Consider the following 14,832-nt stretch of genomic DNA (forward strand, 5'->3'; position numbering starts at 1 on the left):
TCCTACAGGCATATAGCACCAATGGAGGTTTACCCCTCATTTTATTTCACCCCCACACAAAGGGAACAAATTGTGCAGAGTGGGGGGAGAGTAACTGGTTGGGAGGATTTAAACATCCCTTACCTTTGTGTGCTGGTCCCAATCTAGATCAGGGACCTGCATGCTTACTCAAAGGTAAAAAAATAAAGTTAGGATCATCTGCACACTATGTATTTAGCATAACATGTAGTTTAGCCCTAAGCTTTGATCCAACCCACTACATTTTTAAGCATTCTTTTAGAAAATGTCTTACATATACACCTAAAACTAGTCATTTTTAAAGCAGTATTAAGACCTTCAAGGTTTGATTTTCTCTGTGCAACACTCACAATTTCCTCACAGAATGTTTGGCCAAGTTTAATAAATCAACAGTCTAAAAAGTTTGGTATGTTCCCATATTGTACAGAAAATGTTAAGTATTTTAAAAGTGGATGTTTTCCTACCTGGTCTTTGTTAAAAGTAATCATGCCTTGGTAAGCGGCATCTGCAGAGGCAAATATGTGGGGTGGATTTGAAGAACGCTTCACACCATGGTAAAGCTTGGAAAACTAAACAAGAGAAGATAGTTGGCAAAGTACGATATGTGAACCATGCAAATAGATGTTCTCCCATAAAACTGTTGAAGGGACAGAAAAATATTCTCCCCAAATCCTGCGTGTGTTTTTCATAGGAAGCCACCTTATATCAGCTCAGATTATTTGTTCATCTAGCTCAGCCTTCCACACTAACATGGTGCCCTCCAGATGTTTTGGACTACAGCTTACATCAACCCCAGCCAGTACAGGCAATAATCAAGGGTGATGGGAGTTGTAGTCCATTTGGAGGGCATCAGGTTGGGGAAAGGCAATCTAGACCAATACTGTCTACTTCAGCCTACCCCAACATGGTGCCCTCCAAATGTTTTGAACTACAGCTCCCATAATCCACAATGAGTGGTGATAGGTGATGGGAGTTGTAGCCTAACATATCAGGAGGGGGAGGCTGGTTTACTCTGCATGGCAATAGTCCTTCAGAAATACAGACTTTCTATCTGATCCTTTTCACTGGAAATGCCAAGGATGGGATGCAGTACCTTCTTCATAAAAGGCATACACTCTATCACTGAGCTATGCTCTCCCATTTTGTTTTTCAGTGGCCCCTTTATAGCAGCAGAGAAGGTTCTACCCTAAAGGAGGCCAAAAATAATTTTAAATACATAGAAATAAAATAGGGGCCTGGGATGAGTAAATTTCATGGCAGGGGAAGTATTGGTGCAACTCTTCTTCAGAAACGTATGCCCTTTGTTGAAAAATGCATTCTTAGTTAGAACCGCTTTGGATTGCTTTTCTTAAATGAGAAAAATAAAACGATGTAACTGTCCAATACTTAGCAAATATTAAAACAACAATAACCAAGTTTCGAGGATCTCTCTTACCTGTGGAGAATAGATGCTGAGATTCTGGAAGGGGTTTAAGGCTATTAAGATATCTCCAACGTAAGTATAAATCTGTAAATCCGCATAACGCTTCTGCAATTGATGAATAATTGTATCCTGAAAAGAATCCAAGCTTTAAAGTTAAGCAGTATTTTTGCAGATAGGAAAGTCATTGTACGTATGTACATCATATGCATGAAGCAATGAGTAATAATCTTAAATGTCATTTGTCATTCATGTCAAATATTGACTTCACTATATCAAACCCATTGTTGCCATAATCTCATATCTGTCATTAAGATAAATCTATAACTATGCCAGGTTAAAAGCAATAAGCCTGTCTATTAACTTTTAGTTATTGTGTGATTTGGAAAAATATGCTGGTGTCTAAATATAAACTGGAAATAGAAAAACACAATGAAAATATATTGAACTTTCTGTTGTTGTTGTTGTTGTTTTAACTCTCTAGACAATGCCCATAACATTAAGTAAATTGCTTGGTATAAACACAAAGATTTTATACAAAGATTTTGCTTACAATTACAGCTTTTTTTAACCTAAGGCTCAAATCCAGCTCAAGTGAAGCACTTTTACATACCATTAATTTCCAATCAATTGCCCATTGAAATGGATTTTCACAAAAATGTGCTTAACTTTGACAAGATTGAGGTCCTACTTTTTGCCTCTACTAAAATAATAAAAAAGGAAAAAACTGGAGAGATCTATCCAATCTAATATTCTTCTACCATAATGCTCATGTGCCAATTTTTATTAGATATATAGCCCTATTGTCACTGTGATAAAAAGAGCACAAATTATGAAAATTAAGTTCCCCCTTATACTTTCTTAGATGAGAGTGAATAAATATTTCTTTCATTACACATGTGACCCAGGTTAGCAATTCATTACTTTGAATGGTAGAGTAGTTCTTTCTCCCTAAAGCAAACTAGGGCCAGATCTACACCAAGAAGTATATTGCACTTTGAGAGAAGTAAGAAAAGAGTATATAAGAGGCAGGAACCACACTACTGCTTTATAGCCATATTGAAGTGCACTGACAACTGTTGGGGACCATGACACATACCATACATCGCTTTCATAGTGCTATATCCTGCTTAGTGTTGCTCCTGCCTCTTATATATCGCTTTCTAGAGAGCTTCAGCTATTGGGCAGTATAGAAATGCAATAAATAAATAAATAAATAATTTATAGTGCTATATCCTGTGTGGTGTAGATCTGGCCTGGGTGCAAAGAGCAGTTCTTCCTCCCAAACGCAAAACACTACAGAAGCCCTGCTCTTTCAACGGTGTGAGAATTCAGAAACCCAGACAGACTCCCCTCCTATGTGGGTAGCGGGTAACAGGAATCCCAAGAGGACTGAGGACTTCTTTAGATTAAGGGGCAATTGCATTCTCTTACTGGGGTTCTGCTTCCTGCTTCTCTTGCACAATTCTAATGAGCTGCATTACACAGGCGGAGAGGGGTGACCACATGGTCTATAATTGAAAACCTCTCCACTCATAGCCTTGAATGGGACAGCACCTTCTAGTGGGTGCTTTGCAATGCAACTTCAGCTGCATGTGGTAGGAAAATATATTTCAAAACGATAGGGATAGCCAGGACAGAACAACTGGGCTAAGGCTCAGGAGATGTGCAGGAAGTTGACATCGCCGTCAAAATGACCCACAAATGTGCGTGAGTGGCCAATCATGAGTGTATCTTATTTCATTTGTGTGAAGAGCCTCTGACTGGCGGGACAGATCGGTTTCAGAATACAAGAGGGTCAATGTCACATGCTGATATCGAAAGGCCAAACTAGTTGTGGTAGCGGGAGTAGACTCATGCATTAAAATCAGAGTTGCCACACTAAACAGGGAACTGTAATTTAAAGAGCAGCATGAGCAGGCAGAAGGGGAAGCTGAGCTCTCCCTCACTTGTTCTTCCTCCCCCATAATTGTTGCACCTCAGTCCCCCCCCTTCAGTAGTTTCTAAAGTAGAAGTAACTCCTGCAAAAAGAAAATGACAGCCAGTGTAGGGTAGTGGTTAAAGTGCTGGACCGGGACTCTGGAGACTCAGGTTCTAATCCCCACTCGACCATGAAGCTCACTGGATGATTTTGGGCCAGTCACTGGGTATCGGCCTAACCTACCTCATAATGTTGTTGTGAGGATAAAATGTAGCGGAGAAGGAACTAAAGGACAGGGCTATGCAGGTAGGAGCACGCTCATTCCTCAATGGTCTCTGCTCAGTTTTTGGAGACAAAGTAAATAAGCTGAGTAAATTAACTTTGGGAAGGAGGGCCCAAATCTACTCCTCTTAACATCCAGTTCCAAGAGCAGGGAGAAGTTGAAACGGGTGCAGGGAGGGAGAGGGGAACATATCACAACTTTGGAGAAAAGAAGAAAGGAAAGAAATTGACTATTCATGGAAGAGAGATTTACCCTGCTGGGTAAATTGCCATGTGTTTATCTTGTATATGTAAAAGGTCACTGGAGTTGAAATTAAAAAGTGTATATACATGGAAAGCGAATATACAATTGCTATGTTTATAATTGTTATATATGCTCCTAATCCCTAACGTCCAAATAGAAAATAGTGATTCTGAAACATGTACAATCTAATCTTGGTGTTCAGAAAACTGGGCTTCTCATCATAGCAAGCACAAATAATAATGTAACTTACTGCCATCCATCATCTGGTTCCCTTGTGTAACAGAACAATCTAAATGCTCAGAATATAAATGAACCTACAATAGGAGATCATAATCATATGATACAAGGGTGGTCCCCCCCTCCCCCCAGTATGTCAGAACAATGAACAATTAACTTGGTGACATGGTGATATTATTAATAATATTAGTAATAAGGATGCCTTGCAGGCAAGAGCAGGCAGTGAGATCGTGGTTTGTAGTGGGGATGCATTACCTCAGCATATCTTACCTCATCCAGGACTTCAAGGTTTACCAGGTCATCATCTGGAGAATATTTCTCAGATGCATCAACACGATATGGTCTTCGAGTGTGTATTCGCTCATGCCTGTAAGAGTGTCAGATTTCATGTGTGAAAACATCCTTCCTAAAAAAAAAAGCATCTGGCCAAAGGAAATAATAATTGACCTTGTGGTTGGTCTTTTCTGAGAGCTACAGAGTGACTTGAATTGGTTTAACAATCATTCCCTAGCCTCAGGGGTCTGGGAAGTGTCCTGTGAGGGGAACCAGCAGATTATTTTAAGCACCTCTCACTAAACTACAGTTCCTCAGATTCTTTGGAGGAAACCATAACAATTTGCCTGCTATAAAACCTATATAAATTTGTGGTGCAGATAAGCACAAAGTCAGAACTAAAGACCAAGCCGTGCAACAAAAAACATTTGTAAAAATCAATGTACCGATTGAGAGCATTAGCACAATATTCATATCTTTTTAGTAACATCTATTTCTTCCTTTTTAGTGCAGTCGTCTGACAGGTCATCGATACATTTGCTGTCTCCATAAAATAAAATAAAATAAAATAAAATATCAGGATATGTTGTGTTGTCTGTCCTGAGCAAAATGGGATAAAATGGGCAGGAATGGTCTGACGTACACTTACCAGAGAGAACGTCCCATTTAACTCAGCAGGACATACTACTGCTCTACACATAACACAGAAAGAGATTCTAGCACTTCAGACTGCAAGTGCAAGATGACATTTAAAATGTCCATGAATATATTAATTTAACACATTTCAGAGGAGGCTATGCTGAATCTTTATAGTGGATGTGGTAGCTTACTATACACAGGGAGACTATTTCACTTCGGCGGGGAGCATTCAAACAGTTTACTCCCACTTGCAGACTGAAGTGGTACAGTCCAGAAGTCTCCCTCCTTGGTTTCCCACATCATTCTGTGTAAAATGCAAGAATGGCTGTTTCTTTCATTTAAATAGGCAGGAGATTATTATTCTGCACAATGGCATGTCTCTAATATAGAGCACAACAATGATAACCAATTTCAAAACCCCATTTCATTTACTCCACTGCAGCGTTAGTTCCACATGCACCTGAAGTCATTACTAGCTTGTCACATTCCTGCCCTTCCCTGCTTACACACACACACACACACACCCCTTGTATCCTTTGTTACACAATTTGTCAGGGCTCCAGCAAAAAAATAAAGTGCCTTTACCCTTTTGCCTTGAAATTTGCCAAAGCATCTCCTCAGAGTGGTTCACAACAATTAACTGGTCCAAGACCACAGTTCTGAACCACGACTGCTTTGACATACTAAATTCCAAGATCTAGAGGGGTAGCCGTGTGTTAGTCCATTGCAGCAAGTGGACAGCGAGCACAAAAGCTCAGTCATGCCAGAATACTTTTGTTAGTCTTTCAGGTGCCACAAGGCACTCTGTCGTAAATTCCAAGCGTGTTTAAAGCCAACTAGGAACATAAGAAGCTGCCTTATGCTGACCCTGTTCAGACCACACGCTAAGCCACGGTGGTTAGGCATTTTGAGCTAAACATTATGGCTTAGGGTGTCATGTGAACCATTCCTAGCCATGGTGGCTACAGAACCACGGTTTAAACACTCTCACTAACCACTTGCTGCAGAAAGGTTAGCAGCCTAGCCATGGCTTAGCGTGTGGTCTGAACAGGCTCACTGAGTCATACCATTGCTCCATCGAGCCCAGTTATTATCAACACTGACTAGCAGTGGCTCTCCAGGTTCCAGAAAGGAGTTTTTCCTACCCTACTTGGAGAGACCATCGATTGAACCTGGGATCTTCTGTATGCAAAGCAGGTGCTCTACCACTGAGCTGTAGCCCTTCCCACTGACCTACAGTTCCTTCTCTTTGCAGATTAAATGACAGCCTCTGTGTCACACAATCATGTTAGCAGAACCACCTCCATTTTTAACAGGAAACTGTAAAATCTCCATTGCACTCCAAGCAAAATGTCAAAATGCCCTGTATGAGAATGTCTCCTTGTGTGCGTCCTTGCATCCTTGATTACTAATATAAACAAGAGTCCTGGCTCCAGTTGTCTGTGTTGAAGTTAACTCTCTGTAACTTACTGTCAGGCCAAAGGTATTGTTTACAGGACTGTTTAGCATAATTAACTATGCCTCAGTGTTATGTTCTGATTGGTTAATGCTGCTACTGGGCCCTGCCCCTTGAAAGCTTTAATACTGTACCATATTCCCTATGTCTTTTGTCTGATTGCTCCCTTTGAAGAGACCAGGCCTTGATTACTAATCAATAAAGCGCTTTTGAACCCTCTGTCGCTGGAATGGTGGAGTCGTGCTTAAGGGCTGTTTGGATCTCGTCCTTGGGTGAAAAGAACATTGATCTAACAAATGGCGCCTGACTCGGATCTACCCCAAGACGGATTCATGCCTGCCAGTGGAGCCTAGATTGAGAAGCGATCGCCAAGAGAGATTTCTCTTGCCTCAAGTAGGTTAACATGCACTGTGCAGACATGGAGACCGAATTGACGGGACCATTCGAGCCAAGGTTACAAAATCGACTCCACCCGACAGATGGAAGGGAACAGGCAACAACAATTTGCAATCAGACGTGATTAGAAAGGGCGAAGACGGGAGACGGCTATTTGGTGAGTGAAACCTTTAATCCCATGGACCCTGACGGGAAATGGAGGGAGTGGGTGTTCACAATTGACCTCAGAAATGGGAAGCTTATAGTCAGTATTGGAAAAGAGTCCCCGAGCCCATTGGGGTTGTTGTCTCTGGGAAAGCTTTCATTGAAATTGAAATTGAGATTTTGAAACTCTAACAGTGTAACAATGAGTTAAAAATGTTTGTGACTGTGAATGAATGTCTTTTTTATGTTAGATTGTGGATTTTTTTGAACTTGATCCGAAGTTAATTTCAGCTGTGTCATTGGAATCAATTTGCAAACATAGAAATGTAATTGAGTAAATGTACCTCTCAAAGGATCGCCCTTTAGTGTTGGAATGTGAATTACAGAAAAGTTGGTGTTGTGTTAAAGTGAAAGAAAAAATTGTCAGTTTGTGTTTTCCACCCGGCCCAAGTGAAAGAAATTTGAAGTTTTTGTTTTCCTTCTCCTCCCTAGTGTTTTTTGCTTCTCCTATGCTTAGCAGCTAGAGATAAGCAGTTTTGTTCAGTGAAAGTTTTTGTTTTAGATTTTGAAGACTTTGTGTATTTTGTCTTTCACAAACCTCAGATAATTAGAACCCCATTTTCACGGAAGAAATGTCTTCCATAGCTTTGAAGATTCACTGCCTGAGTTGAAAAGCTCAAGTCCTTGTTGCCAACCGTTTTGCCAAGATGAGAGAAAGAAAAAGTATGTTGTTAAAAGTGGATAAGAGAAATGTCTGAGAGAGAGAGAGAGAGAGAGAGAGAGAGCGCGAAGGCTGTGCAGAAGAGATAGTTTGAAAGACTTTTAAAAAGGTTGTTTTGGTTGTTTTGAAAAGATGTTGATTTGAAGTGAAGTTGATTTGAAGAAGAGTAAAGTATGTGAATAGCAGAGGTGAAGAAGATGAGAAGTTGAAATGTAGAAAAAGAAGAAAAAGGAAAGTGTTTGAAGGTTAGTGTACGTGGCATGGTTTTTGACCAGAAGGAAAAGGGGGGTGAAGAAGCCCTGCCTTGAAAAAGTTAGTGAATGGACAATCTTGCATCCTCTGCTGATGAAGATTGGAAATACTGAATTGCTATATTTTTGTGTGTGTTTTGAACGTTGTGTTCTGAAAATTGCCCAGTGGTTCTTTTTTTGGGGGGGGCAGAGATATTCTAACTTTGGCCTAATAGAACTTTTGAAATGCTTTGAGCCCTGAGCCTGAGCCCTAAATGCAACTACAATTGAAGCCTAAAAGCACCCCTGTGTTCTTGCATCAGTATCCTTTGAAATTAGAAGCCAGAAGAAGAATACAACTATTGCTTTTTAAAAATGGACTTGTGAAATGATTAAAGCAATTAAAAACTCCAGCTTGCATCACTGTGTTTGCCCTACCAGCCTCAAGTGTGCTGTGCCAAAAACGTGGCACAGACCAGTGGAGTACAGTGGCAGAAGCTAACACCTGAACCCTGCCTGCCAGTCCAGATATGAGATCAACCTCCTCGTGGACCCAAGGCTTGCCTCATTGAATCCTGCCATGTTGATACCTGAACTACAAAGAAAAGAAGTTCCAGAGCATGAATGCCTTGAAGTCTTGCAACTTGGCACCAAACTTCGCCCAGACCTATATGATGACCTCGAGTTGTTTACTGATGGATCCAGCTACAATTGTACAACAAGCAGCTGAACTCGTAGTATGCACAGAAGCCCTGATGCTTGTTTCAGGCAAAGGACTATATTTACTGATTCAAAATATCACATGGACAGATTTGGAAAGAAAGAAGATTTGTGACTGCCCATGGAGCAGTGACCCATGGAGAATTAACAGTTGATCTGTTAAAAGCCCTGATGTTGCCAAAAGAATTGGCTAATTTGTCTACAAGCGAGCTGCCATAATTGGAGCTAGCCCATTTCTCAGTATTTGAATCCACCTTATGAAAAAGAAGACTTGGAATTAGCACAATAACTCTAAGTTTTCGAGAACCCAGAAAGATGGGATTTGTTACCCCTGATGTGCCAAGAATCATCATGACCTCCCTGTCATGACCTCCCTGAATCAGCCAAAGAATATAAATGCACAGTGAATTGTTTTTACTGGCTTCATTTGTAAATGCATCAAAAGAAAAGCCCCTGCAGACATGGACTTGTTATCTTTTTTTTAGAATCCAGATTGACTTTGTTGAAATGTAAAAGTTTTTTGAACACCTACTTGTTTTTGTTCAGGTTTTTTTCTGAACACCTACTGTTTTGTTCAGGCCTGAAACCATAGAATCAGATCTAGAAAGCTATTTTACTTCTTAGGTAGTGTAGAACATGGCACTTTTGTCCTAAAAGTAGGCTGGCATCTCATGAAGATTCCAGTCTGGAAGGCAGATAGAGTTAATAGGACCCTGAAAAGAGACCCTAGCAAATTAGAAATTTCCTTGAAATGGGTGGATGTATTTCCAATTGCATTGTTAAAATCAGAAAAAGGTCTTAAATTGTTTCATTTTGAGCTAATGTTTGGCTTTTCCTCTCAGTTTTTAGTGGGGGAACAAGAAAGAATTAAATAGGAATTGGGAAATGTTTTATTCCAAGAATATGTAATTGCCCTGCAGTTTTCTCTTTTCCAGCTCCATCGTTACCTGCACCTTTCCAGAGATTGTCGTTAGAAGAACCCTGCCTATTCCAGCCTACCTGCTTAAAGTAGGACCCCAGGATTGAGAAAGCCCTTGCTGCTTTGTACTTGTAAGTTGTAAGTGAAATTATTATAGACAGATAAATGGACACATTGTTCTAAAATAAAGCCTCCCCTGTGCCAGAAGGACACAGGCAAAGCAAAGTTCATCTGCCTTCTGGTGCACCGGAAGCCACCAGCAACATAGGCGAAGAAACCAGCACGGAGCAACCTAGGTACTCAACCCAACATTTAAAAGACACTAAAGTTATCTTACATGTGTGTGAAGATTGTGTAGTTGTAATTTTGATAATTCTTACTTTAGTAGGTTCCAAGTGTTTCTTTAATTGTCATAGCAAATGTTTTTAAGAAAGGATTTGTGCCTTTTACCACTCATAAGTAACTTGGCTTCGTTCCACAACTGCCAAATGTTCTTTGCAAAAGCTTATCTCCCTGCCCTGCAAAAGCTTGTGATCACCACACAAGCCAAAATATCAGAATTGTGTACACATATTATGATTCTACCCAAGGACTTTTAGAGCCCTACGGTAGTTGTAAATGAAAGTTAACAAAGAATAGCAGAGTTGGAAGGGGCCTACAAGACCATCAAGTCCAACCCCCTGCTCAATGCAGGAATCCACCCTAAAGCATCCCTGATAGTTAGTTGTCCAGCTGCCTCTTGAAGGCCTCTAGTGTGGGAGAGCCCACAACCTCCCTAGGTAACTGATTCCACTGTCGCACTGCTCTAACAGTTAGGAAGTTTTTCCTGATGTCCAGCCGGAATCTGGCTTCTTTTAACTTGAGCCCGTTATTCCGTGTCTTGCATTCTGAGAAGAGATCTTGGCCCTCCTCTGTGTGACAACCTTTTAAGTATTTGAAGAGTGCTATCATGTCTCCCCTCAATCTTCTTTTCTCCAGGCTAAACATGCCCAGTTCTTTCAGTCTCTCTTTATAAGGCTTTGTTTCTAGACCTCTGATCATCCTGGTTGCCCTTTTCTGAACACGCTCCAGCTTGTTTGTGTCCTTCTTGAATTGTGGAGCCCAGAACTGGACGCAGTACTCTAGGTGAGGCCTAACCAGGGCTGAATAGAGAAGAACCAGTACCTCACGTGATTTGGAAGCTATACTTCTCTTAATGCAGCCCAAAATAGCATTTGCCTTTCTTGCAGCCATATTGTGCTATTGGCTCATATTCAGCTTGTGATCTACAACAATTCTCGTTTGTAGTATTGCTGAGCCAAGTGTCCCCCATCTTGTAACTGTGCATTTAGTTTCTATTCCCTAAATGTAGAACTTGGCATTTATTCCTATTAAGTTTCATTCTGTTGTTTTCAGCCCAGCACTCCAGTCTATCAAGATCACTTTGAAGTTTGTTTCTGTCTTCCAGAGTATTAGCTATCCTACCCAATTTTGTGTCATCTGCAAATTTGATCAGCGTTCCCTACACCTCCTGACAAATCCATTTCGGCTTCTAGTAATCACTGCATTGATTTCAAGGTGTTTACAGATTGACTTCTTTATAATCTGCTCCAGAATTTTCCCAGACTGACTGGTCTGTAGTTCCCATGTTCCCAGGTTCCTTTTTGTTTTTTTGAAGATAAGGACAACGTTAGCCCTCCTCCAGTCGTCCGGCACCTCACCCATCTTCCATGATTTTACAAAGATAATAGACAAAGGTTCTGAGAGTTCTTCTGCTAGCTCCTTCATTACTCTTAGATACAGTTCATCGGGCCCTGGAGATTTAAACTCATTCAGGGAAATTAGGTGTTCTTTGACCATTTCTTTATCAATCTCAAACTGCAATCCTGCCTTCTCAACTTCTGCTTCACTTTTTCCAGGAAGGAGTCATAGACCCGCTTTTAAGAGAAGACCGAGGCAAAATAGGAATTAAGCACTTCAGCCTTTTCTTTGTTGTCTGTTATCAATTTGCCTTCCTCATTAAGCAGTTGAACCACCCACTGATGATCTATTTAGATGGCTCACTAGTTATCCAATATGGAGTAGTTAAAAGAAGGATTTCTTGCATTGTATTTTGTTCCATTGTAATGATTTTTGTTTATCCTTGCTTTTTGCCTTCCCTGTATTTTGTATTTTGTGAAAAGTCTTGCAAAGTCTGTAATCCACCAGCAAATGTATTTGTATTGTGAAGCCTTAGCCACAGATGATCTAAAAGAAGCTAGCAAGCTTAAGTTTTGAATTGCTTTAAAAGGGGGGAAATTGTTAGCAGAACCACCTCCATTTTTAACAGGAAACTGTAAAATCTCCATTGCACTCCAAGCAAAATGTCAAAATGCCCTGTATGAGAATGTCTCCTTGTGTGCGTCCTTGCATCCTTGATTACTAATATAAACAAGAGTCCTGGCTCCAGTTGTCTGTGTTGAAGTTAACTCTCTGTAACTTACTGTCAGGCCAAAGGTATTGTTTACAGGACTGTTTAGCATAATTAACTATGCCTCAGTGTTATGTTCTGATTGGTTAATGCTGCTACTGGGCCCTGCCCCTTGAAAGCTTTAATACTGTACCATATTCCCTATGTCTTTTGTCTGATTGCTCCCTTTGAAGAGACCAGGCCTTGATTACTAATCAATAAAGCGCTTTTGAACCCTCTGTCGCTGGAATGGTGGAGTCGTGCTTAAGGGCTGTTTGGATCTCGTCCTTGGGTGAAAAGAACATTGATCTAACAATCAGAAGCAGAGACATACTGTCGCATAGCCCCTGTATAATGTGATTACATGGAAGTAATATTTGAAAATGCCAGTGAACACCTTTTGTTTCTAAATGGGAAGTCCCAATTTCTAAAATTATCAGGACCAGAACTACTTTTTAACAGAAGCGGTGGTACGGTGCACCCTCTGTATATGCAAAAGCCCAAGCGCCTTTTATTTGTGCAACCAACATAATGAGAAAGTAGTACACCCACTGAGATACACCAGCACCCTGCTGGGGAATATTTAGCATTGATCCTCAATGACACTGTGATAGATTGCTCCTGTGCATGACATGCTGTGGAGAAGAACATAGCAATCAGATGACACTCGGGCCAATAGCATGCAAATCGGTTAGAACAATGCTAGGACTTTTTAGGGCATTGAGAACTGCCTTTTGCTGTGCATGACTGCAATATACTACCCTCATTCCCAAAGAGAAAAGGTACTTGGCTTTTTATGATTGGCTTGATAAATGCTGATTTCTCCACTCCTATTGCTTCTCTCTCTCCCCCCCCCTCTCGCTCTCGCTCTCATCAGAACCTTTTGACCAGCATGCCTAAGGTTGCTAATTGAAATAAAAATTGCAAAAAGCAACTACAACAAATCAGTTCAAAGTGATAACAGAAACTATGAGTCAGAGTAACGCAAAGGGGAAAAAAACCATATGATTGGCCTTAGCCCTTTGCTATGCTGCTGTCCATTAATAGTTGTAGAGGGAAAGGTTAATGGTTGTAGAGCACATATTTTGCATGCAAAAGGTGCCAAGTTCAATCCACAGCATCTTCAGGTAGAGCTTGGAAGCAGTCCTGTCTGAATCATTGCTGCCAGTCAGTGACAACACTAATGAGCTAGATCACAGGTAAGGAACCATTTTCAGCCCAGGATATCAGGGACCATGTGCCAGCAGGGGATGGGGCTACTGTTCATAGTGGGCGCAGCCACTACAAAATGTGGATGAAAGCACTAAAGGCGTGCACCCTCCAACACGCAAAGGGGGTGTCTATGCAAGGTCGCATTTGTGCCTCGAGCCCCAACTATTCCGCACTTGCGCTCCTGCCTGTTGTTTCCACGGCAGGGAGCTCAAGTGCAGGGTTTGCACCTGAAGGAGCTGCCGCCACTGCACCCATGCCACTGAGATAGCATGCAACCATCAAGGCTAGTAGCCATTGATAGCCTTTGCCTCCAGGAATTTATCCACCCCCCTTTTAAAGCCATCCAAATTGGTGGCCATCACTACATCCTGTGGTAGTGAGTTAACTATGCACTGTGTAAAGAAGTACTTCCTCTTATTTGTCCTGGATCTCCCACCAATCAGCTTCATGGGATGACCCCGGGTTCTAGTATTTTGAGAGAGGGAGAAAAATGTCTCCCTATCCACATTCTCCATACCATGCATAATTTTGTAAACCTCTATCATGTCTCCCTTTAGCCTCCTTTTTTCCAAGCGAAACAATCCCAGTTGATGTTGCCCTTTTCTGCACTTTTTCCATCTCTATAAAATCCTTTTTTAGGTGTGGTGACCAAAACTGTACACAGTATTCTAAGGGTGGTCGCACCATAGATTTATATAAGGGCAGTGTGATACTGGCTGTTTTATTCTCAATTCCTTTTCTTATAATGCCTAACATGGAGTTTGCCTTCTTTACATCCAGGCTGGATTGCTGTAATGTGTTCTATGTGGGTCTGCCTTTAAAGATGGTTTCAAAACTTCAACTGGTGCTAAGTGCACCCACTCAAATCCTGGTAGATACTAGGCTGTGGGATCATGTGACACCTATATTGTACCAGCTACACAGAGCCAGATCTACACCAAGCAGAATATGGCACTTTGAAAATGGTTTGAAAACTGTATATGGAGTGTGTCCTGGGCCCCAACAGTTGTTAAACCGTTTTAAAGCAGTAGCGTAGATCCTGCCCTGGTTGCCACTGTATTTCTGGGACCAATTTAAAGTTGTAATTGGCCTTTAAGGCCCTAAATGGTTTGTGTTCAGGTTATTTGAAGGATCTCCTTCACCCATGCCAACCTACCCACACTGCTTCAACATTTGAACAGGTGGTATATAGATGCTACTTGATATGGGTACTTATATGGATGTTTGATCTGTTTTTGTTCAAGTTTATGTATAATTCTTAGAAAGCTGTATTTACACACACACACACACACACACACACACACACTTTTCATATGCATTCATTGAAATTGATTTATTCAAATTTGTGTAGCTACTATTTCCCCCTCTTTTTTGTTTTGTTGAAATTTCACAATAAAACATTAATTTAATTTTTTAAAAAAAACCTTCCCACACTCTGAGATCAGAAGTCCTGCTTGTGTGCCCATATGTTTTGTTAATTTTGATGTCATTGTTTTGTTTGATTCTAATTTAAACAAGCTGAGCTTTGTGTGGTAGAGCATAAAGGGAGTTGTACTTTGGAGCCCTACAGTC

General features: G+C 40.9%; 1 protein-coding gene across 1 annotated transcript in view; it reads right to left on the reverse strand.

Annotated features, from left to right (window-relative positions):
- MYO3B (myosin IIIB) overlaps nucleotides 1-14,832 on the reverse strand; it is a 264,396-nt gene that overhangs the window by 170,851 nt on the left and 78,713 nt on the right. The window contains exons 9-11 of the mRNA XM_063116401.1: nucleotides 4,393-4,489; nucleotides 1,454-1,570; nucleotides 483-587 (exon numbers count right to left, since the gene is read on the reverse strand). Of these exons, the coding sequence (XP_062972471.1) occupies nucleotides 483-587; nucleotides 1,454-1,570; nucleotides 4,393-4,489 (319 nt within the window). The remainder of the gene's footprint in view (nucleotides 1-482; nucleotides 588-1,453; nucleotides 1,571-4,392; nucleotides 4,490-14,832) is intronic.

The sequence above is a fragment of the Elgaria multicarinata genome, chromosome 2, assembly GCF_023053635.1.
Source record: "Elgaria multicarinata webbii isolate HBS135686 ecotype San Diego chromosome 2, rElgMul1.1.pri, whole genome shotgun sequence".
Taxonomy (NCBI): Eukaryota; Metazoa; Chordata; class Lepidosauria; order Squamata; family Anguidae; genus Elgaria; species Elgaria multicarinata.